At 56.0% G+C, this 23130-nt stretch overlaps 7 protein-coding genes across 7 annotated transcripts; 3 read left to right on the top strand and 4 right to left on the bottom strand.

The window, feature by feature from the left end:
• Window positions 1-4496: 4496 nt before the first annotated feature.
• A1O3_03290 (uncharacterized protein) lies at window positions 4497-5378 on the bottom strand (the record flags this gene model as incomplete). Its single annotated transcript, XM_007733428.1, has 3 exons — window positions 4497-4671; window positions 4771-4820; window positions 5064-5378. 3 exons carry the CDS (start codon window positions 5376-5378, stop codon window positions 4497-4499), a joined length of 540 nt encoding a protein of 179 aa, XP_007731618.1.
• Window positions 5379-6143: 765 nt separating this feature from the next.
• On the bottom strand, window positions 6144-8582 carry A1O3_03289 (uncharacterized protein; the record flags this gene model as incomplete). Its single annotated transcript, XM_007733427.1, has 2 exons — window positions 6144-8324; window positions 8484-8582. 2 exons carry the CDS (start codon window positions 8580-8582, stop codon window positions 6144-6146), a joined length of 2280 nt encoding a protein of 759 aa, XP_007731617.1.
• Window positions 8583-9541: 959 nt separating this feature from the next.
• A1O3_03288 (uncharacterized protein) lies at window positions 9542-11393 on the top strand (the record flags this gene model as incomplete). The annotated part of the gene is made up of 3 exons (XM_007733426.1): window positions 9542-9841; window positions 9920-10149; window positions 10241-11393. The coding sequence occupies 3 exons, from the start codon at window positions 9542-9544 to the stop codon at window positions 11391-11393; spliced, it is 1683 nt and encodes a 560-aa protein (XP_007731616.1).
• Window positions 11394-12291: 898 nt separating this feature from the next.
• A1O3_03287 (uncharacterized protein) lies at window positions 12292-13511 on the top strand (the record flags this gene model as incomplete). The annotated part of the gene is made up of 3 exons (XM_007733425.1): window positions 12292-12714; window positions 12801-12898; window positions 13025-13511. The coding sequence occupies 3 exons, from the start codon at window positions 12292-12294 to the stop codon at window positions 13509-13511; spliced, it is 1008 nt and encodes a 335-aa protein (XP_007731615.1).
• A 262-nt stretch (window positions 13512-13773) lies between these two features.
• On the bottom strand, window positions 13774-15882 carry A1O3_03286 (uncharacterized protein; the record flags this gene model as incomplete). The annotated part of the gene is made up of 2 exons (XM_007733424.1): window positions 13774-14814; window positions 14866-15882. 2 exons carry the CDS (start codon window positions 15880-15882, stop codon window positions 13774-13776), a joined length of 2058 nt encoding a protein of 685 aa, XP_007731614.1.
• Window positions 15883-17305: 1423 nt separating this feature from the next.
• A1O3_03285 (uncharacterized protein) lies at window positions 17306-19716 on the top strand (the record flags this gene model as incomplete). Its single annotated transcript, XM_007733423.1, has 11 exons — window positions 17306-17472; window positions 17537-17589; window positions 17645-17676; window positions 17798-17983; window positions 18042-18269; window positions 18420-18512; window positions 18565-18689; window positions 18761-19061; window positions 19136-19235; window positions 19331-19451; window positions 19569-19716. The coding sequence occupies 11 exons, from the start codon at window positions 17306-17308 to the stop codon at window positions 19714-19716; spliced, it is 1554 nt and encodes a 517-aa protein (XP_007731613.1).
• A 602-nt stretch (window positions 19717-20318) lies between these two features.
• On the bottom strand, window positions 20319-23044 carry A1O3_03284 (uncharacterized protein; the record flags this gene model as incomplete). The annotated part of the gene is made up of 3 exons (XM_007733422.1): window positions 20319-20455; window positions 20523-20589; window positions 20639-23044. The coding sequence occupies 3 exons, from the start codon at window positions 23042-23044 to the stop codon at window positions 20319-20321; spliced, it is 2610 nt and encodes an 869-aa protein (XP_007731612.1).
• Between the last annotated feature and the right edge of the window lie 86 nt (window positions 23045-23130).

Here is a 23130-nt window from a genome sequence, read left to right as displayed (position 1 = left end):
CGCGTGCCAGTGCCAGTAGTGCCATCATTATGACGGTGCAGGACAGAACTCCGCAGGTCCCGGACTGCCCAAGGTAGGAGTACCTCGGTAGGTACCTTACCTACTACCTACTACTCGTACCTGATAAGGCTCAGGAGGCTTTAGGACGTCGAGGTTCTTCGTTGTAGGTAATGCCCGGGGTGTATGCGTACCTAGTTACCTAAGGTAGGCAGTAGGAGTATCTCTGCCTACCTAGGTGCCTACCTAGATACCTAGTAATTTAAAAGATGGCCCGGGAAGAGCCAGAACACAGCTTCTTAGGTGGGTTAAGGCGTTAGGTGGCTGAGGCCCTAAGGCTCACGGCTAAGGGGCCCTAAAACCTAGGCCGTAGCGTTATTAGTAGTCAGTGGCCAGGACGTGGCTGTCCTCTGCTAATTAGCAATAGCCGACCCGCGCACCGGCTGTAATCCATCTATATTCCGCCCCCGTACCCGGACCGAGTTTATCGTGTCTGGCACCAGGTACTGTTTCCATCTAGGTGAAAAAGCTCTCCCGAACAGCTGGACGCTGTCCAAAGCCAAAGCAACTTCATATACCTCGAAGACGAACCTGTGCGAAACATCGATCCAACACAGGCAGTGACCGTACAAGGATGGGCAGGTACTACTGCTAGAGAGGTACCTGCCTAGGCGGGACTCTCGGAGCTTCGGAGTCTCCTAAGCCTTGGAAAAATAGCCCGGGAAACACTCCTTCCAGTTGTCGTGTCCGCAGGCAGGAAGGAGCATCAGGTACGTCTAGGTAGTTAAACCTAGGTAGGTACGGAGTACAGCTACCTATCTGGTAAGAGGTTTGATACTGTGACTGTTCGAGTGGCGCATCAAGCCTTGCCACAGCTACTCATCCTGAAACCGCGTCCAGTTGTCGTTACCACACAAGTATACTTCGGTAGCCTAGCTGTCCACTGCAGCCTCAGCTTGAACCCTCCCAGCAGCCCGGGCTCCTTCCGAGGCACTCTCGATACCTATGCATGGCTCACTTACCTCGGACGAATTGGGATTGGGGCGTCAGCTTTGCCCAATACCCGCAACGTCGGAAATTCTAGAAGCTGCAGGTGGCCCATGGAAGCTGAAACACCAGGTGCATGATGCAAGTTCCCAGCCACCGCCTCCTGGGCTTAGGCTCCTCCTCTTTGACGATCTCGGTAACAGGTGACATCGCCTCTCGCACTTCTTCAGCAACAGTGCCTCCTTTGTCCTTAGCTGGATAGCTGGGAAGCTGTAGCAGCCTGCCCTCGGTGTCGCCACGTGGGTGGATATGAGAGTACGTACTCCTTACCTCCTCAGCACCTCCGGAGCACTACAACATGCTCCGGAATAATGCCTACAACAGTACGGAGTACCAGGACTATTACGTGGTATGCTGGTACAAGATCCGAGAAGGCGGCTCAATCTCAATCGGTGCCCACTGCCAACTCCACTGCACACTGCCCACGGCCCACGGCCCACGGCTTCCCTCCACTTGGACAATAATGGACGGTCACGAGTACGGAAGTACTCGAGACGGCACGACGTCCCGTTTCGCGTGTGGAAGACAACGACGGGAGTCTTACGGAGTATGGAGGACCCTGGAGTCTGCAGTGGCCAGTAGTACCTTGGGTAGGTGGTAGTATCCATATCTGTCACAATTAGTATGCAAGTCACGCACTGACACCATCCATTGTCCAAGCTGCCAGCGCCAGCACCAGCACCAGCATCACATCGCATCGTATCGTATCGCAATCGCATCAGTCCGGATCCTTTCTTTACTCGCTTCGAGCACATGGTCCTGCGCCCTGCGGTGGAAACTACGGTACAAGCGAAAGCCCACTGCTAGGTGACTGGCGCCCGTCCAATCACTCAAGGCGGAGGCAGATACGGATACTCTCAAGGTACTGTACGGAGTACGGAGTACTACCTGTTAGGTATGTACAGTACGGAGTACGTACTCCGTACTCCATACTCTTTACCCCTTGGCCCAACATGCTACTCTGCAATCTCCTTAATCCAAAGACTAGGACAGGCTTCTCCAGGCTCTACCGAGATGAACCATAGCCAACCTCCTCCGGCGGACTCCAACTATACCGCATCGAAGCTTTTCACGGATATTCGACCCAACCCGTGGTGCCCGCTAACCTTTTGCATGGAATATAAAGGACGGAGTACAGGGTACTACTACTACGTACGTACGCATACATATGCGTTCTCCTCCATTATTCACCGCAAGCCGCTTTGGACGTCTTCCCACACTGCAGAGATGATCGGCATTGTCATCGTCGAATTCCACCTTCGGGTCGTGTTACCATGGGCCATGGGGGGCTAATGGCTCCTGGCTCCGGGCAAGTTTCATGCCTGATCTTCAATGGGGATGGAGGCAATGGGATACCACGCCCAGTTTGAAACAAGCGCCGTTATGCTGGTCAGCGTGCTGTAACCTAGCGCCTTGGGCAGGAGGGACTGGCTCGGGCCTGGCCCGGGTGCTCGACATTATCATTGCCACGAGGGTTCGGCAGAGGTGCCTGGTCCCTCGATTTGATTCGAGTCAGCGCGAAAGCCTGTGGAGTTGTCGACGAAACCGCCCTTGAAAACATCCATGGCAGCCGAACACGTCTCGCCTCCCTCATCATCTCGAGATCTGTTTCCTGGGAGGTGACTGTGACTGTGAATGTGAGTGTGACTTTTGCATCGGATCCGAGCGTCAGACTAGGGCGCCCCCATGTGGTCTGGGTTATGGTGGCCATGATCCCAAGCGAGGACTAATTGTTAATCACATCATCGAGATGGGCAGGCACCTAGCAGGTCGAGAGTAGAAGGGCTCGCGATCGGAGAGGCTTGATTGGCTGTCTAGCAGCCTCTGAGCGTCCTACGCCTACCCAAGCCTACTTGTTAGTACCTAAGCCTACCTAGTACCTATTAGAGGCATGAGGAACCTGCGTGATGTGATTTGGCGTTGATTTGACCGCCTCACTTGCAACTGTACCGATGATTGGATTTCAGCCTCCCGGCTGCTATGCCCGTTTACCACTTACCACTTGCCACAATAATAGTGACCACCCTCAACCATCCTTGGAGCCTCCTAAGCCTAAGCCTGCGCTCTGGGCTTAGGGGCCTGGGCTTCCAGCCTTCCAGAGGTGCCTAGGCGTCATAGAGTATGGTGACGGCCTAAGCACTGATGGTGGTGATGACGGGTGGGCTTAGCTCCCAAGGCTCTGTTTGTCCTTATCCCTCATGCACTACTTACCACTACCACTACCACTGTCACGCCGACTGGTCAACCAAATCGCCAACTATTTCTTGTCTCTTACCTCTTACCTCTTACCTCTTGCCTCTAACTAGCGCCGTCCTCGTCGGCATCTGAAAAAGCAAATCCTCCGCACGGATAGTAGATTCTGCTGATCGCCCCCCTCCCCTGCAACTCTCGACGCCCTCACCTGACCGACCGCCAGCTTCCCGTCGGAGAACAAGCTAGTGATTGCCCTCCGAGGTCCTGGTACTTGTACGGTGTAAATCGCCGACGGTTCAGGAGTATGAGTGGCACGCTGGTTCCTGTCGGAACTTGACAGCTGTCAAATGGAACACCTCAGTACCACACCATTTCAGCCACGAGGGGAAAAAGAGAGGAATGAATGGTATACCTTCTCTGGTGTGACAGCACTGACAGGTCTTTCTGAACCCCAGAAAATTGGTTGCTCCCAAGCCCACCACCCTCTGTTCCCTGTCACCACGACGAGTGACCTGAAGACCCTGGGGGCCCCAATGCACCCAAGTGGGCTGGTACATATCGTTGGCAGGGATGTGGCCATGCCAGGCGCAGTTTATGGTTCACGGATCCCATCATCTCTGGCCTGCGTCCTGCATGGTAGGTGCATGGCAGCAGGGGACCAGCGGAGCTTGCTGTCGGCCTTTACAGCTGGCACCTAGGTGGCTGGGACGTGCTTTTGCCCTCCAGGCTCCCACCCCACGAGTCCATGTCGGAAAGCCAGATGCGATCCGAAATCTCGGATCTCAGCTAGCAAGTGTCAGCCGGAGGGTTTTTTAGCTTTCACTTCTGTGACGCGGCTTGAGCGCATCCAGGCCATGCTCGTTTTGGATTTTGGCTTTTGGCTGTCAGCTTTCACCATCTGATCACTGTGATTGCGGCCTCGTGCCCACCATCAAGAGCCCTCGCTGGCCAGTCGATGTGTAGGAATACCTGCCGTCGCGTTACACTACTGTCGACGCCAAAACAACCAACCCCTCTCTGGAAGGGCGGCTCGATTTGCTATGTATGGAGTACGGAGTACTGCATCTGCGAGTCTCGCCGTCCACGAGATCTCGACGGCACTCGAATCCGGGATCAGGGCCTTACAGCAGCAGTGCGAGTGGGATCCAGAACCGAACATTCAAAGTTTCATTTGCCGTTTGATCCTACGGAGGCCTAAGCCATTTCCCCCCATCAAACAGACTACTGTGTATGTGACGAGACATTTCTTTTCCCCTGGGTCAGATCTTCCCACTCGCACCGGGCTCGCCACCTGTTGATATGTACTCCTTGACCAGGCGCAATGCCTCGACGGCAAAGGCGACCATGTTGGCTTGCCGATCCCCCCCAAGCCCTGTATCCAAGTCCCTGCTCAAGACACCCTTGTCTCCCACCACGGCCAGTGCGACGTAGCCCCTTGATTGCCAAAGACGTGTCAGTCGGTGAACTAGTTCGTACTGGTTTGCCAATGCAAACCTTGGGGAAGGGGGGCAAAAAAAGATTCCTGGAACTCACGGTTGTCGGTTGGGGGTCTTGCCGCTAGCGGTAGGCCCTGCCGTTCCACTCTGCGAAAGTCCAACCAGACAGACGTCAGCCTCCATCATGAACAGGACAAATGGGAGATACACTGTATGGGTTCAATTCCGATTCGGGCCAGGATAAGACGAAACGACACATGCAGGGCCTTGCAACCACCACCGCCGCACAAGCAAGGGACAAGAGAGGCGAGTCGAGTCAAGGTTGACGGCGAAGGGATGGAAGAAGACGAAAGGGGTATGGTAGAGGGTAGAGGTAGGGTAGCAACCAACCTCGCCGACACAGTAGGTCGACTTCAACGAGTCGCGCACATGGCCCGCCAGGCCGGCCACCAGCTGAGGCGTCGGCCCGTCGTACTCGTCAATGTCACGCTGCGTCCAACCCGCAAACGCCAGCCTCGACTCGAGCGTATACAACGTCACCCCGCCCTTGTACACCCTCGACGCCCCAGGCGTGGCCAGCAGCGCCGCAGACACCAGCCCGCCCGCGGCAGTCTCGGCCACGGAGATGGTCTCCTGCCGCGCCCGCAGCAGCGCTGCCACTTCTTCCGCCGCGTGCTGGAGTGTCGGGGGCGGGAAGTCGACCATTGCGCTTTATCTGAGTCTTGGTTACTGGAAGTGGTTGTGTTATGGTTGCAGTTGCAGTTGTGTTGTAGTTGTGGTTGCGTGTCAAGTACGGATACGGATACGTAGTAGGAGGATTTCAGTCGAGGACCGAGAACCGACCGAGAGAGGAGAGGAGGGGTCGGAAGCGGAAGCAGAAGCAGAAGCACAGAAGATGACGAAGCTGATCCAATCGGCACGGATACAGTAGACCGCGACGATGATGATGATTACTAGACCTGGTACTGTACTCTATACCTTGGGTATAGAGACCTCTTTGGTGTCGTAAATCAAATATAAGTTCTTGATGCAGTTAAGTGATATGATAATATATTATAGGTAGGTAGGTGGTTAGGTATAATCAATGGAGGCTTGAAATGGGAGATCCCGGTCCTTCCATATCTGGATTATCAATTCCTTCCTCAATTCCAGCAGCGTACAGCACGGCACCACACAGCACCGCTCTAATAGCTACATACAATACAGGACTTGAGCGACGAACTCGACGGATTGTTCATCTTATCTTTCATATGCGTTCTGTCATGTTATGCATAGCCATGTATAGTATACGATGTACGGTGTATAGTGTACAGTACTATACACCGCACCATCTATCCATATAGTCTGGTATGCGTGGGTAGGTAGGTGTACTCTCTCTCTCTCTCACACACACACACACACATTCTTTCTATATAGTATACTATATGTGGTAGGTGTATATACACACATATATACATACTTACCCCCCCACTATCTTAATCCCTTCAAGAAGCCCAGGATCACGTTCCGGGTCAAGGTGGCCACGTTGTTCTGATAGTCATCCCAGCCGAGCGAGCAGAACCAATTCATACTGCCGACGGAAAACACTCCTCCCCCAGCACTGGTCACGTAGTACGTGATATCCGACCGAATCAGGTCGGTCTGGGTGCCGAGGGTGTTGACGATGGGAAACGTAGTATCCTCCGGGGCGATGCCAAACTCGTCCGAGTGTCCCGTACTCGAAGCCAGGACAATTGCGGCTTCGGGACTCTCGTTGGCAACGTCGTACCGGTCGACCTCGTCGCCGCTCGCCCCGCCAGCGCGCCCGAGCCCGTGCTGGCCAATAAGCTCGTCTGGCCCAATGCCCTCGAACATCCAGGCGACGCTGGCCCTGGCGCTGGCATCTTTAAAAGCACTCACGTCCGTCCGCGCGAACGGCACACCCGGCCCGGCGCCCTCGCCCGAGAAGCCGACGGCGAAGAGGACGTTGCACGCCCGCCCGCGCGACCGCCACATGCCGCCCGCTTGGCCGCTGAGGCTGTGCACGCGCTCGCCGCCGGGCAGGCCGTACGTGCGCACGCCCTGGTCGCCGCGGCGCACTTCGATCCGGTGCGGCCGCGTCGCAGTGTCCGTCGAGGACACCCAGTAGAACCCGTTGCCGCCCAGGTACATGAGGTTGCCGCCTTGTGCAGCGTACGCCATGTACGCGTCGTAGGACTCCAAGGTTGGGTACTCCGGGTGGTGGCCGGTGACGACGGTACTGAATCCCGCGATGGCCGCCACGCCCTGCGCGTGCAGGTCGTGGTCCGTAACAATCTCGTACGGGATCCGCTCGCGCTCCAGGAAGCCGATGAAGAGGGAGTCGGCGCTGAACTCACGCGGCCGCGCCATCGCCCACATCACATACCCGGGCCGGAGGTTGAGGATCGGCCGCTTGGCCGACGAGTACACCACGCCCGAGTCGTCGTTGTGCACGTCGTACGGAGACAAGCCCAAGTCAGACCGGCGCTTCAGGCGCTCGAAATCCTCGCTTGGCCAGATCGAGCTCGTGTCAAACCCCGGGCCGACGTCGATGGCCGATCGTCGCTTCTCCCGCTCGAACAGGTGCTCGTTCGCATACGCCAGGTACGTCAGGGTCGAGAGCACGAACGCCACCTTGCCCTCCCGTTGCTGCGTCTGGCCCGCCGCCTGGCCTGCTCGGACAAAGAATGGAATGTAATCCGAGGTCTTCTTGTTGGTCGACTCGACCTTGACGGCGTACGCCCCGGAACGCACGTCCTCGGGAATGGTGATGGTGAAATCCGTGTCCCATTCCGCGTCGTCCAGATCGTCGTCGTGGAAGTGAATCGCCCCGTACCCGTACTTTGCCCGCGTCCAATCCGGCTCGGTGCCGTCCCAGTCGTAGCCTTTGACCGCCCGAGTGGGTGCGTTGACCAATTTACCTTTGTGTCCATGTCCAGAGACGTCGACAATGAAATCCGTGGTCATGTCCCGGGAAAAATCAAACTTGACCAGGGGGGTGGTGTTTGTCTTGATGCACGGACTATCGAGTCGGCCGTTGAAAAAGTTGGTGGGCCGCGAGTCGGCGGCGTTGGGGGATTGAGCATAGCTCGCGCCGAAGAGGAGTGGGATATCTGGCAACATGGCGAACGAACCTCTCAGTTGATGCTTGACCGTCACGGGAGGAAGTCCGGCTTCGGCAAAGCGAGCCTGGGGCGTGATGGCAGCAGTAAAGTCGGTTCCGTCCACGGCCATCTCGACTTGCACCCATCTTTTCTTCGCCGGGCGGAAGGCAGTGGGAACAACCTCGATTTCGCTCCCGGTCCCAAGCCAGAACTCCAGCGTTCCCGTGGGCAGGATGACGGCCGTAAATCCCACGTGGCGATTGACATCCAATGCAGAGACCAGAGTTTGGGTGTGGCCGGATTCGGGGAGCCATGGCTGCATGTAAAAGGAGACTCCGAGTCGGCCGAGTTGTTTCGAGCAGGATCCAGGGATCCAGCGGTCGACAATGGCGTAGGAACCGGGTCTTGCAAGCTGGAATCGGCCCTGTGCCTTGCCGGCGGGAATGGTGGCGATGATCTCTTCTTGTTTCGGAGGCGAATGCTCGAGGTCGACTCCTTGAATGATTCGCACAGTCTGGTATTGGTACTCGGGCTCGGTCGACGAAATCTGAAGCCAAAACTGTCAGTATCCAGATGAGGCAGGGGAGGGTACTGTGTGGCGATAAGCCCCTCCGCCTTCGGGCTCTCTTCGTAACTCGTCCATTTCCAGCCAGGAGCGTGACTTCTCACCAGGGGCCTACCAGATGGTAGGAAGGGGAGCTCATACTTTGATGGAGACCTGATCACCAGGGCTCACGATCCAAGGTTCGGCATATCCGGTGATCTCGGGAGGATATCCAGCCGGAGGCGAGCAGATGGTGGCCATGTTCAGGACGGTAGGAAACGACCAGGCAGGAGTCGAGATTGGTGAAAGGTGGGAATCGCGGTGTGCAACTGTAGCAGGTCTCCAGAGCCTAGGACATTCAAGTCCTTATAAAGCCAATGCCGCCTATTGGTCTGCGGGTAATGTTTCTCAGGGCGACGTCCCTCCTCTCAGCACTAAAAGATATACCGACGGAGTAGAGAAAAGAACGAGTGATGCGAGCTCGACCTCACCTTCCTCTTTCAATGGCCAGGGTGAGTGTAGAGTCGAGGATGGCAGCCTCCCAGACCTCTTCTTTCGGATCGCTCCATGGCCCATCGTGTGAAAGTGCATGAGAAGGTGAGATAACATGGATTGGGAAAGGATCTGTATCATCTATCATACCTAGACAACGGTATTCCATGCTAGTAGGCTGGGGAGGCCAAGGGGCTTGGCCTTAGTGTGACAGATGTCTCCCGATCAGGAAGGAGAGATAGGGGAATATAGGGTATAGTACTGTACCTCGTCGAATCAGTCTCCTTACCTAGGTACAAACCCTGGCGGGTCCGTTCTCACTGCCCCATCTTCATATCTTCATGGCCAGTCGGCCTTGTTTCAATCCCCATCCTCAAGTACGTACTCCGTAGTATCATGAATGACCTTAGGTACCTACATAGCAGGTATGTAGCCCATCTCCATAGCAATCCTTGGCGAGATATCGTCCAGCAGACTCTGGAGGGAAGGAGAGATAAGCCAGAGTGGGCAAGGCTCAACCAGGCCCGGGCCTACCTCCGGACTAGGCTTGGTCGCTATGTAGATCGTTTTGACGTCGATGGAGTCGATTCTCTTTGCAGGAACCTCGAATCGGACACGGAACGGCCGGGGATTCAATATCTATATCATGGCGACCCCTCAAGAATCAAGCTGAGCGGTGAGTCTTGTTCCATCTTGCAACGTGTTGAACACAGCCGGCCCGCGATACCATGGCTCCAGGAATACGGGACGCTGTGCCCGGAACCATCCACCTCGTCGACACCGATCACCATACCCTTCACCAAGGCGATATCGTATTGAACCCTCGCCCCAGTGCCGATCCCGAAGACCCCCTCAACTGGCCGCGATGGCGAAAGCAGAGGGCCATCTGGATGGTGTACATCTACGTGTTTGGAATCTCCATCTCCACCGCCGTCCAGTATTCGGTCCTGGCCGACATTGCCGCAGAGGGCATCTCGTATTCGGCCTTGAACACCGGCGCCGGCCTGATGTTCCTCTTTCTCGGTTGGGTGCGTTGCTTGTCCTCCATGCCTCTTTGTGCCACACAGTCTGGACTCTTGACCCCTTTGGAAACTGACCGTCGGCAGGCCTGCTTGGTGTGGCAACCGATCGCCCTGGTCTTTGGACGCCGTGGCGTCTATATCTTGTCCAGCTTGCTCTCCATCGGACCCATGGTCTGGACGGCATACTCGAAAACCAATGGCGACTGGTACGGCCATCGCATCTTGATCGGCCTCTTCGCCGCCCCGACGGAATCGCTGCCCGAAGTCTCCGTCCCTGACCTGTTCTTTGCGCATGAGAGAGGATACTATATTGGGTAAGAAGACAAGAGCTCTGCCGGTTCAGATGATCTTGCCAATCCTCCACCGACTGGATTGCGAACCCTGGACTGACAACCCCTTGTACAGCATCTACGCCCTTTTCGTCTTTGGCGGCAATTCTTTGGCCCCTTTCTTCGCCGGCTTCATCGCAGATGCCATGGGCTGGCAAGCCGCCATCTGGTTCGGCACAATCGTCCTCATCGTCTGCACGGTCATCGTCTTTTTCGGGCTCGAGGAAACCATGTATTTCCGTGAAACCATCGAAGGTGTGGACGAAGGCGACGCCGTCACCGAAGAGGTCGCGGTCCAAACCGCCACATCCAAGAACGTGACGCCAGACCAGAAGACTGCCGTTCCCGCTGAAAAGAATGAAAAGAACGAGACAACGGTCCTGAAGGCGGGCAGCGAAACAGGTGCGGCTCCAGTGGGAGAAAGCGTCACCTACTATTCAACGCCGCCACGCACTTACCTGCAAAACTTGGCGCTCTTTCGAAGTCTCCGGGGTCGGCCATCGGTGCAACAGATGCTGGTCATGATGTACCGACCGTTGCTCATGATCTTGCACTTCCCGACCGTGGTGTGGGCCGGCTTCTTGTACGGAGTCAACCTGTCGTGGTACAACGTGGTCAACGCGACCATGAGTCTGGTCCTCAGCGCGGCCCCATACAACTTCTCCACGAGCGCCGTGGGCTTAGGGTTCCTGTCGGTCTTCGTGGGCGCCGTCCTGGGGGCCTTGTGGGCCGGCTGGGTCGGGGACAGGGTCGCCCTGTACCTGGCTCGACGCAACGGCGGCATCCGCGAACCGGAACACCGTCTCTGGGTGCTCGTCTTCTCGGCCGTCGTCGGCGCCGCGGGTTTCATCCTGTGGGGCGTCGGGGCCGCCCACCAGGTCCAGTTCATGGGGTTGATCGTGGGCGTCGGCATGGTCGAGTTCGCCGTCGTCGCGGGAGGGTCCACGGCCCTCGCGTACGACATCGACAGCTTCAAGGAGATCGCGGGCGAGTCCCTCATCCTCGTCATCATCGTCCGCAACACCCTCGGCTTCGGCTTCTCCTACGGCATCACCCCCTGGCTCAACAGCCAGGGCCTGACCGACACCTTTGTGGCCGTGGGCATGCTCTCGTTCGGCTGCACAATGACCTTCCTGTTCTTCATCGTGTTCGGCAAGGCCATCAGGAGGTGGTCCGCCAAGATGTACTGGGAGTACACCGACACCTTGGTCGTCCGTGGCGCTCATTGATGGTCCAGTTTTACCCGGGCGAGAAGGAGAAGACGAAGGGAAGGAGGGGGAGAGGGGGAGAGGGGGAGAGGGGGAGAGGGGGAGAAGGGGAGAGGGAAGAAGGTGGTCGTTGGTGATCCAGAGAGATAGAGAGACAGTGTACAGGTACTCCGTACTGACCGAGAGGATCGAAGTTGGTGAGAGCTGGGTATCAAGTCTTGTAGAATCCGAAACACCGCAAAATCATATATCGTGACCTTTGGTATCCGGCCCAAACAACCACCAGAGTGGCTGTGAAAGGCGACTCGATCGCATCAGAAGCACCATTCTTGAATCATAGCGGGCCATGTGAGTTGTCTTCCTCCAGCAGCCAGTCCAGTCTCTAACCTGACACTTCCAACCCTCCCGGTCCCAGAAAGATAAACAGGTTGACACGGCAGGACCAGTACTGGAGGGAGAAGATCTCCTCCGGCCCTCATGCATGCCGAGTGGAGCAAGGAGGGAGCCAGCCAGCGGCCAGCCTTCGTTGCCATTCCTTGCCACATGCCAGTGCCGGTCTCGTATTGACTAGTCTTGATCGAGCATCCATGCATACCCGATGCTCTCGGTGCTGCTAGTTAGTAGGGATAGTGAGCTCCCTTATCGCTTCAGGAAGGTGAGATGACCCACTCGTATCTTGTCGTTCCAGTTCCCTCGGATTTCCAGCATACCGTGACCAATCCCTTGACGAGTCATGATCCCATTACCGAACGACAGTCGTCCAAGCCGGCCTTGGAGCCAGCGCGGGATTGCCTCTCACCTCTCACCTCTATATAAGAGTTGCTTTCTTTCCAGTGCTTTCGTTCCGTTCACGGCATTCAGAGCATCAGTCAGTCCCCAACCAGATTGTGAAGATCGTCACATCACTTGTGATCGACCAATGGCTCCTTTCCTCGATCAGCCCCTTGAGGCTGGCGTCTCATCATCCACTGGTCCGGTCTCGAAGACCGAATCCAAATTCGTCCCTGACGACCAGCCCAAATCCTCCAAATCGCCAGTCCCACCTGTCTACGAGTTCGACGCGAGGACGTGTACCGCGACGGACCTGGTCGAGGCCTTGAAAGTGTCGGGAGGTGTCGTTGTCCGCAACATGTTGAAGCCCGAAGAGGTGGCGCAGATCGACGCCGACGTCCGCCCTTGGCTGGACCAAGACGTTCCCTGGAATGGAGACTTCTTCCCGCCCGAGACACGCAGGGCGTTCGGCCTCGTGGGGAAATCCAAGACGTTTGCGACCAGGTTGGTCGGGCACGAACTGTGGCTGGAAGTGGTGGACGCTCTCTTGACGAGTGAGGTCAGCAGCTGGGTAAGGAAGAAAGATCCTGACTCTGGTATAGGTTGCGTGGCCAGCGAAGCAGTTGGGGCTGACCAAAGAGTGAAAACAAACGATAGGTCGGCGACAAGAACGAGGCCAGCGTTTCCAAACCTCAACTCAACAACACCATCGTCTTCAGCATCGGCCCGGGTGCCCGAGACCAGTCTCTCCACCGGTATGTACGGAACACCCTCGAGTCGTCGACGGGCGGGTTCCTTTTCCTCTTTCCCTTTCCCTCCCTCCTCCGGTCCCCTCCTGCAAGCGCTTGTTCCCTGACCCTCTGTAACCCGGAACTCAACAGGGACGACCTGATCCATCATTGCCAACATCGGTCTGTGGCCCACCACGAGATGGGCCGAGACTCGGGCATCGGACTCTTCGTCGCGGGCAAGAAGACGACCAAGGCGAACGGCGCGACCCGGTTCATCCCCGGCTCCCACCTGTGGGACTACGGCGACGGGCCCGCGCGCGAGGACCAGACCAGCTACGCCGAACTGGACCCCGGCGATGCCTTCATCCTGCTGTCCGGCTGCTACCACGGTGGCAGCGCGAACCGGACCCGCGACGAGGAGAGGCTCGTCTTTTCCTGCTTCTTCACCCGCAGCTACCTGAGGCAGGAGGAGAATCAGTACCTGGCCAATGACTGGGACCGCATCCGCGAGCTGCCGGACTGGCTGCAGGAGCGCGTCGGCTGGGGCCTGTCCCGACCCTTCTTGGGCTGGGTCAACTTGAGCAATCCCATGGTCCTGCTGCACCCCGAGGAGCAGAAGTACAAAGATTTGTTTTGAAGGGTTCCCGGGGGGGGGGGGGGGGGGGGGGGGGGGGCGGGCGGGTGGTGGGGCGTGGTCCCCATCCATGGCGACGCACTATCGAGTATGTGCCATTGCAGAGAAAGACACTCGGGTATCCAACCAATCGAGCCCCAAACAAAGATAGATAGATAGCCTCCATCTCGCAACAGGAAAGAAAAACTTCACCACAAGGTCGTAGTCTGTTCCCGTGCCCCAACCCCCGACCCTGATTCTTCAATCAAAACAAAAGCCCAGCCGGCTAGCCGAGCAGCCAGGATTTGGATGACTCCAGTTCTTCCTCCCAAGCGGGGTGACTGCTGTCCTTGTGGTTGACCAAGAGTCGCCGGAGACGAAGCCTCGACAGTGCTCCGAGGACGTCCCTCCACCAGGTGTTTTCGACGTCGACGAGGCCCTCGTCGATCAGTTGCCAAACGATTTCCACGAGGTCCAGCGCGGTGTTGAAGAGACGGAGCCCCGTCTGCCGATTCCACCTCTGACAGTATTCCCTTGTCATGGCTCGGAACGGTGCCTGGGCCGGGTCCGCGTTCAACTCGCATGCTGCGAGGACCAGAGGGATCAGGCACTGCTTCTGGAGCGGCGAGGCCGGTGGGAGCCTCGCCACGAGCCCAAGGATCTCGTCGGCGAAGGACTGGCACCGGTTGATGGGTCGAATGATGCTGGTGGTGGGCAACGGTGATTCGTCCAACCTGGAGGAGGGTGACGAAGCCGCCATGGGACGGCTTGTCGAGAAAGTGGCGGTTGGAGATTGACTGGCGCGGATGTCGTTGTGATCTTCCTCACCTGGCTCGGAAGATGGTCGAGCCCGACCCGGGAAGGGATTCACAGCGTGTGTTTTGAAGACCCGAGCGCAGTAGAGAAGCAGTCCGAATCTCCAGCAATCTAGTAGTGATGAAACGTTCTCGTCGGTGACATCGTCGAACCGGGCGGTCCATAGTCGTCTTTCGAGCTCCATGGCTTCGGAAACGGTGGCGTCGCCAGATGCCGCCGCCGACACGATGTCGTAGATGTCGACAAAGAGGGCGTCGGGACAGCCGTTGAGGGCCAGGAGACTCCATTCGGTCTCGGAGCGCGAGGTCATGAGTGTCTCGATGTACCGCCGGGGGAAGATGGGGCCTCGGCGAGAGAGCAGGGCGCTGGTCACATCGTACCAAGCCAGCATGGCCATCTGGCTCCGAAGGGACGAGTTGTTTCGGACCATGTCGATTCCTCCTCCAGCCTCGACGATGCTAGAGACAGCCCGGAGATGGTGCGACCAGTTGGAATATCCGCTCTCGGCGTACTGTCGTTCGTTGGTCAGTGGCGTCTCGGATGCCAAAATAAAGAAACTCACATCCAATGCGATCAAGGTCAAGATGGTTCCGATTAGAACTGCCGGGTCAGGTGCGGCTGTCACCGTGCCCAGGGTTTTGTTGAATGATCGCAACGCCCGGTCCTTGAGCTCGAGCACAGCCAGATCCTCGCTCAAATTCGACACTTGGGCGCGGTATCTTTTGCCGAGCGCGACGATTGCGTCCATCAGGTGTGGATGTTCAAACGCTATAGGGAGACACGACTGCCACGGGTTGACTCTGACGTGGAAGGTCAGGGTGACAAAGGAGAACCTCCATTCGTAGAAGGATAGGATCTCCAACACGTCGGACGGTAGCTGAAAGAAATTGTTCATTGGGCGAAGAAGGGCAGTCGACTCTTTTTCCTTGGTCGGAGGCGGCAGCGACGGTAGGACGGCCACGGGGCCATCACTCAACAGGTTGGTCTTTGACTGATGACGAGACGACGGCCGTCGTTGTGATTGACTGCAGTGGTCATCGTCACCATCCGAGTGGTTCAACAACCTGACGTGCTGCTCTCGTCGACTCGGTTTCTGTTTGAGGGCCGCACCACCGACACCACCAGGTCGACTTGAGTTAACAATGCCCGTAGTATTATCCCGTACGAAAGTAAAGGTTTTCGGTCGAGGCAACTCTGGTCTTGCTACTGCTGCTGCTGCTGCTCCCTTCGGAGGTGGCCGATTCTTCTTCTCTGGAGCAGGAAAAGCGAAGCTCTTCCGAGCCATTTTCCCTCGACTGGCCAGGCCACTCTGCCATTCGAGCCTCTGGACGAATCCACCACAAAGAACCCCGGACTTGGTGCAGGTGTCACATCGCGGCCTCTGGCGGTCACAAGGCCGTCCCCGCGCGTAGCAGGTGTGGCAATCCGAGGCGGCCCAGCCCAGGGAGTTGGTCTTTGAGGCTGGCCGGGGAACTGACATATCGGCCGAGACGGTGAATTGATATGGGGGATTTGGCGCGGCAGAAATGGAGGAGCCGTGGCCGGAGGCAGAGGGTGAAGAAGGAAACGTTGTGGCCATTGCGTCTCCCCGAGTGGGTAGACTGGACAGTTGGGATCTGAGTTATTAGGCTCTCGGGTGGTTGAAGGCGATGAATCAAGGTCAAGAGGAGATCGAACAGGAGGTCTCAGCCAAACAGGATCTGATTTGATAGCAGTCCTGGCCTTCTTGGGGTGAATCGATGGACACGAGTTTGGAGGAGCAGATGGAGCTCGACGGTTATCATGCGACGATGATGATGACGAGATCACGAGATAACGACGATAACGACTGGAATTAGAAATTAGACGAGCTCCCCAAGCCAGAAAGACAGTACCAGCACCTGAAGGACTTCAGACCGGCGGCGTTGAAAGCGGCAGTGACTCAGAGTGGAAGTCTACAGTATACGGAGTACATAGTGGCAACAAACAGTAAGAGTAACAGCCTGCCATCCCTGGCCATATTAGGTCAGGACAGAGCAACCCTGAGGCTTAGGGGTCCCTAGGCCCGAAAGGCCCCTAAGCCCCAGGCCAAGACTGAGGCACTCGTAGCATGTGATGCCCGGAACTAAGACCTTCGTCCTAGTAAAATCTGCCTCCTAAGCCCCGACCTCCCCCAGGTTTAGGAAGGTGATGCCGCCTAAGGAGCCTAAGCCATTCAGCCCCCGGGGCCCTTAAGTGTCCGAGCTGGGTGAGACGTCACTTATATCAAGCTCAGGACCTCTTATAATCGTTTAACTACCTGTAATGACCTTCAGTGGTGCTTCTAAGGACATATCTAGGAGTTTAGCACAGGATATATTGGAGGATACTAGCAATATCTATCTCATCTATCTCATCTATCTCGTCTATCTTGTACGGACACCTACTACTACAGCCTTCAGCCTTGCCGCTCAAGCTCACGTCGGCGCTCACCCCGACCGTGCCGCTTTTACTATAACTTACTTCCTCTCATCTTTCGACTCACGGTCGCCTCTGAGCCATCTCGCTTATCGACAGTGATCGCGGTCTGGGCATTGTCGGCGTACTGCGGATGACGAGCCTATAAGAACAATGATGCGATCGCGTGGCGGTGTTGTCGGGGTTGTCGGGCCTGTCGGGGTTCGATGTTTATCACATACGCTACTCCGTAAGTTCGTGGGATGGTTGTACTCCGTTTATGGACCTAGTTGACGGCGACCATCACACTAGAACAGCTGTAGCAAGGACCGGCTTGCTGGCGAGACCATGTGGCCAATCACAATATCGACGAGCATGTGCTCCCTGTCTAGTCATGATCGAGAACTATTTCGACATCAAACAGCATGATGGCGAGAGCAGCGCAGAGTCTAGTGCCGAGATACCAAAGTAGCAGGCGGGATATTACGTGCTTACTGCTTAGGGCCCATGAGAGCCTTCAAAAAGGGTACGTCCACCGGACGCCGCTGGAGGAGACATGGTTCCTTCTCCAGAACGTCGAAGCCACAATGTCGAAGACGATTACGACCGACGCCGCCTCGCAGCAGGCTCCAGACGAGCCTACGAAGACGAAGACCACGAACTGGTGGCGCCGTATTGTTGGGCTGGTATGGGACTCTGTGGAAGGCGACCCTAGAGAGCGGAAATATGTCCAGAAGCTTGATACTTTCCTCTTGTAAGTCGAATCATCGTCTCATACAACATGTCGGACGGACGGGAGCTGACATGGTCGGCACCAGTTCGTACATTTGTCTGGGTTACTTCATCAAGGTTCTCGATCAGAACAACTACAGTAAGTGTCACCGGGCCTGGTGGCCACATGAAGCATACGACCAACGTGTGAACAGGCAACGCTTTCGTCAGTGGCATGAAAGAAGACGTAAGTACTGCGGCGACCATGGACATAGGCTTATGTTCATGAGGAAAGATTCAGCGGCTTCTTGATGCAGTGTTGATGGAATGAAAATGGACCTCTGGCTGACATTTCCGATTTGCCATAGCTGGAACTATACGGCAATGAACGTAACTTCCTCAACACCTACTTCAATCTCGGCATCATCATCGGCACGGTGCCGGCTCAACTGATCCAGCTCTCCGTCATTCGCCCATCCTACTGGATCCCTGCTTGTGAGATTTTATGGTCCGCGTTGACCATGGTGATGGCATCCGCGAAGAATGTCAAGACCGTAAGTGTTCTGTATCCTTCCGACTGGATATACTTGTTCCGCTAAACATCCGATATAGCTTTATGCGCTACGGTTTTTTGTTGGTCTCCTTGAGGCTTGTTCGTTTCCTGGCTATTCCTCCCTCCTGGGAGGATGGTACGGGCCCAACGAACTCACGAAGCGGGTTGCTATATTTGAGCAGACCACTGCTATTGCCAACATGTTTAGCGGATATCTTCAAGCTGGATTGTATAAGAGCATGAATGGAAAACACGGCCTGGCCGGCTGGAGATGGCTTTTTATTATGGTGAGTTATCCCAGCCCTCTAGGGTCTTATGAAGGAGGCATGAAGGAATCAGTATGCCTCTGGAGAGACTGCCCACGTCTTTTGACAGGCTTTGCCGTTGATTCATCACAAATCTGGCCAGTCTGATGAAGTTATTGACCATTTTCCTAGGACGGTATCATTTCCATTCCCATCGCCATCTACGGCATCTTTGCCATTCCTGATCTTCCACATACAACCAAGGCAATCTATTGGACCAAAGAGGTATACGAATCCCACGAAGATGGATGCCTGGCCACTAACCTTTTCGTCGCAGGACAAAGAATACGGCGTAAAACGTATTGAGAGGATCGGACGCGGCGCTCCACGCAAACTAAGCTTGCAGGTCCTCAAGAAGGTGTATTTTGACTGGCACATCTGGTTGTTCATCTTCGCATATGTGTAAGTTTATGATGTTCTTTCTGCCGGTCAAATGGATTATATATGAGAGCAATGCTAATGCACCAATCTAGATGGGTGGCCGAGGCTGGCTTCGGAACCAGTTTCTTCAACCTCTGGCTTAAGGCGGAAGGATATTCTGTGTATCAATGCAATGTCCTTCCGACCGCAGGTAGTGCCATCAGCGTCGTGACGGCATTTGTGTTCGGCATCTACGTGGACCGGACGAAACAACGGCTGTTGACCAGCATCTTTATCCAACTCTTGCTGCTGGTTTCCAACATTATGCTCAGCATCTGGAATATCCCTCGAGCTGCCTTGTTTTTTGCATTCTACTTGTCCTTCGCTGGTGCCGGGTCCCAGGCCATCGTCATTGTAAGCGAATCGTCGATATACCCGTTCTTCTACGTTGCGTTCTTCTACGTTGCTTTTCGACTGACATGTCCTAGGCCTGGGGTAACGAACTGAACGGCCATGATCCCAACCTACGGCAGCTCCTCGTGGCCACGGGAAATATGTTTACTTACACCTTCTCCATGACGGCGCCATGTGAGTTTCCCCCCCCCAAAAACCACCCGTTGGAACTGGGCGGCTGGCTGGCAGGCAATGTGTAGCCAGGCAACCTTTACTGACCTTGGCATCAGTGGTCCTTTTCCCAACGTACGACGCTCCGCATTACAAGTATGGGTACCAGATCTTGATCCTGGCGGGTGGGCTGGGTGTGATTGGACTGTTTCTCCTGCGCTGGCAAGAAAGATTCGAGCAGTAAGTTCTTTTTTCGTGGCAATTGGGGCGACAAGTGACGGTGGTCCCTGCTCCGCATCTGAAAATCGACAAGTAGCAATTGTCCCTGCTGCGCATTTGGCTAACAGAGCAATCCAGGCCTAAGAGAGACCGTCTGCGCGCCGCTCAGGTTGCCGCCGAGTCGGCTCGTGCTGTGCAGCTGGACGAGGAGAGCGACAGGGGCGCGAGAAAGGACGAAGCGAACGTCACGGTCGAATCTCCCGAGACCACAATTGCCTCGCGGTAAGGCTGACAGGCTGGCCGTGAAGAGTCCAACTGGTGAGGTGTCGGTGGCGAGAAGATGTTAAAAGAAACGGTGAACGGTACTACTGTAAAAGACAAAAGGTGGTCGGTGGTATAGAACGGCATGGTGCTGTTTGGTTGTAACTAGACTTTGAGAGTCGCTTGCTACCTAGTCTCCATGTAACAGCAGCAGCAGTAGCAGTAGCATCGCACTTCTCAGATCTCAGATCTACAGACACGCATGTCTGGCAGGATGTGCTAGCACTCAGTGGCTTCGCTTCAACCATGTCCTGTCGCAAACCCAACCCGCCTTCTTCTATTCCAACAGGTGCGTGCCATTGTGCGTGCCATATTGCACTCCACGCCATGCTCACGCTCACGCTCATGCTCACGCTCTGCACCTTCAGTTCGCCATGTCAGAAGAGTGGAATTGTTTGCCTTCTGCGCAGCCGGCCAGCCCGACATAACATCGAGGCTCAGAGGGTACCTGGTGCTGGTGCCTGGTGCCTGGACCCTCAAGTTGTTGCCAGCTTCCATGGACCATACCTCCCCTAGAGCTTGACCATCTTCTACAATGGATCTGTTCTGCTTCTGTTTCTGTCAAGCTTAGATGATCTTGTACACCTTCTTGCACCAGTAGAAGCAAGTCACTCCAAACAAGAGCAGCCCGGCCGTGGTCGCCCAAAACCAGTTAAGGTTGTCAATGTCTTGTCCAGGAACCTTGAAGTTTGCACCGAACAGCCCTGGGAAAGAAGTCAGTACCACCATCAACATCAACATCACCATCACCCATGGCGTCACCACACGTACCCGTGATTAACGTAAGAGGGAGGCATACCGTCCCAAGGACGGACAACTTGCCAAGCACATCCGCAGTCTAAATCTATCAGCATCATTTTGAACGTACAGATCTTGCGGCCACTCACCTCTTCCTGCCGTTCGTTCATATGAATGCTCACTTGGGCCAGATAGTTGCCGTGTGCCCGAGCAAGGAGAGTCTCATAGTGAGAGAGGTTCCCGGTCATGGTCAAGATATGGTCCTGGATGTCACCCAAGTATAGACCAATCTCCGACCTGGGGGCGACTTCCCATTGTTCATTACAGCGCTTGGCAAAGCCCTTGATCACATCTGCTTTGGTTCCGAGCAAGCGATAGAGGGACATGACCTTCTTGCGACATTCGCCAATCCGCAGCAGCATGTCAATCCCGCCGATTTCCGGCTCCTCCGCCTCCGACCCGTGATCCGAGCCTTTCTCCCCCCCATGGCCAACCAATTCGCTCCGGCTGTGGAAGGATCGGAGAATGAGATCCTCGATCTGATCGACTTCTTGCTCGATGCTGGTAATCAACGGTTGGTAGACATCGGTGATGTCGTCAATGATGGCGTATGAGATCCAGTCCGCGCTGAGAATAAGGTAGTCGGAAAGCTGTCGAATCCGCCGTCGTACGTTGGCAGGATGGGGGATCGGAGAGAAATGAAACGTCACGATGCCGTACCGAAACACACACACATACATGTTGATGGCTTCCAAGTAGTCCTCGCTGTTGGTGTCTTGCTCAAACGTCCGATAGTTGATGAAATAGTAGTTCCGAAACAGCTCGACCTTCTCTCGGGCTTCCTGCATCATGATGTCCTCGGAGGTGAGGGCATGGATACCAAACGTCTTGCTGAGGACGCGCATTTCCTGGTCCGTGGGACAGAGCACATCAAGCCAGAAGGTCGGACGAGGACCATATTTCTTGGGTTTCGCCGCCCGCTTGGGAAGCGCCTGTCTTCGCGGCGTAGCTGACCCTGAGGACTGCTCCGAAATCTTGCCATTCGCTTCCAACCGCGATTTGATACCCTCTGTAAGGGTGGAATTTCCAGCATGCGCCGTCAGTCCGGATTGGGACTTGGGACTCGGGGCACCGCTTAGGTTCTCGGCCGTCTGATCGGGGTCCAACAAGTCCTCGTCTTCGCTGCTGCTGGAGTCACTCAGCTCAGGGGGGTCCGGAATGAACAATTCGCGGAAAGTGCCTCCGGGCTGGACCAGCTCTGATATCGTCTGGGCGTGAATCGTACTCTCGAACTCCTCGTTGAAGTACGTGTATCGATACTGAACATCTTCCTGCATCCGATGCCACGCGGTATTGGATGGCCTGAGCCTCCCTTCCACGAACACCGGCTCACTGATTTTCTTGGCCCGTCGCTCTCCGGCCGCCCTTTCCTCTTTCTCGACGCGACTCCATTCATCCAGCACCCAAAGCTGAGGCCACTCCCGATCTCGTCGCCTCCGTCGTCCACCGGTGGCAAAGGGGCCTTGCGGCTGAGACTGATTGTAATACTCGTCGCCAACTTCCGAAACCGCATCGGTGGGGAAGCATACATCCTCTTCGGCGGAGGTCATGGCCCGGTGTCGCTGGATGCCTTCTGGTCGCAGTCGAGGGCTTGGGGGGGCCGAATTAGGCTGTGCATCCCCATCGCCGTCGATATCCACCAAGACATCCTTGTTGGTCGCTGGATGGGTTCTCCGGCTCTCTGGAGGTCGATCCAGAAAGTTACCCTCGTCGACCATCACATCGTCAAATTGCGCGCCAAATGTGGGGCTTGGGGGCACGGAGGGAGGATTGTTGATGTCGTACTCTGGCTCAGACTTCGGCAATGACTGGGCAGTTCCAATCGCTCGCTTCTTCTGCTGCTTGGACCCGGTTGACACAGTGGAGGTGTTGGACTTGGCTCTAAAAAGTCCATAGCCAGTCTCAACCGGGCTTTTGCGTTGACGGCTGCCTGAGATCAACGGTGTCCGATCGTTGACACTGTCATACTCCGAACCATGCGGGCTCGACACATCTTGTTGACTGCGATGCCTCCGTCGGGCACCCGTATCCAAGGTCGAGAGGGGGCCATTTCGGTACGACGTGGCGAGAAAGCTGGCGGTCGGCCTGCTGTCACGTCGAGGCCGCATGACCGGCTGGTCCCGATGATCGAGCAGAGCATCGCTGTTGAGACTGCCTCCGCTCAGATTGCCGGTGTTGGATTTGTAGAAGGGCGGCCGTAGGGACCCCGACTCTTGCGATTCCTCGATCAGAGGGTCTTCGGGCGCCGCTCCATCCAGACTCGGCACGGCAGAGGCTTCAGAGGGTGCGGCAAAGGACTGTCGGCGGTTCCTTCTCTTCTTTCCTCCGCGGTGTTTTCTTTTCTTCTTGCCATCGGCCGGGGTGGTAGGGACAGTAGGGATGGCGGAGGGTTGACTGGCTGCAGGAGCAGGGGCGTTTATTCGTGGTCGAGACTGGTCGCGTGCCTCGCCAGCCCGCGGGGACAAGTTACCAGTGGAGGGTGAGAGGGGATGCATCGGTGCAGATGGCCGAGAACTAGAGGAGGACGGAAGATGAACAGGATGGCAGAGAGTTGGAAGTTATGGAAATCTCTGGACAAGCA

The sequence above is a fragment of the Capronia epimyces genome (assembly GCF_000585565.1).
Source record: "Capronia epimyces CBS 606.96 chromosome Unknown aczIQ-supercont1.3, whole genome shotgun sequence".
NCBI lineage: Eukaryota > Fungi > Ascomycota > Eurotiomycetes > Chaetothyriales > Herpotrichiellaceae > Capronia > Capronia epimyces.
The sequence above is the reverse complement of the archived record's forward strand: the minus strand, read 5'-3'. Positions and strand labels throughout refer to the sequence as shown.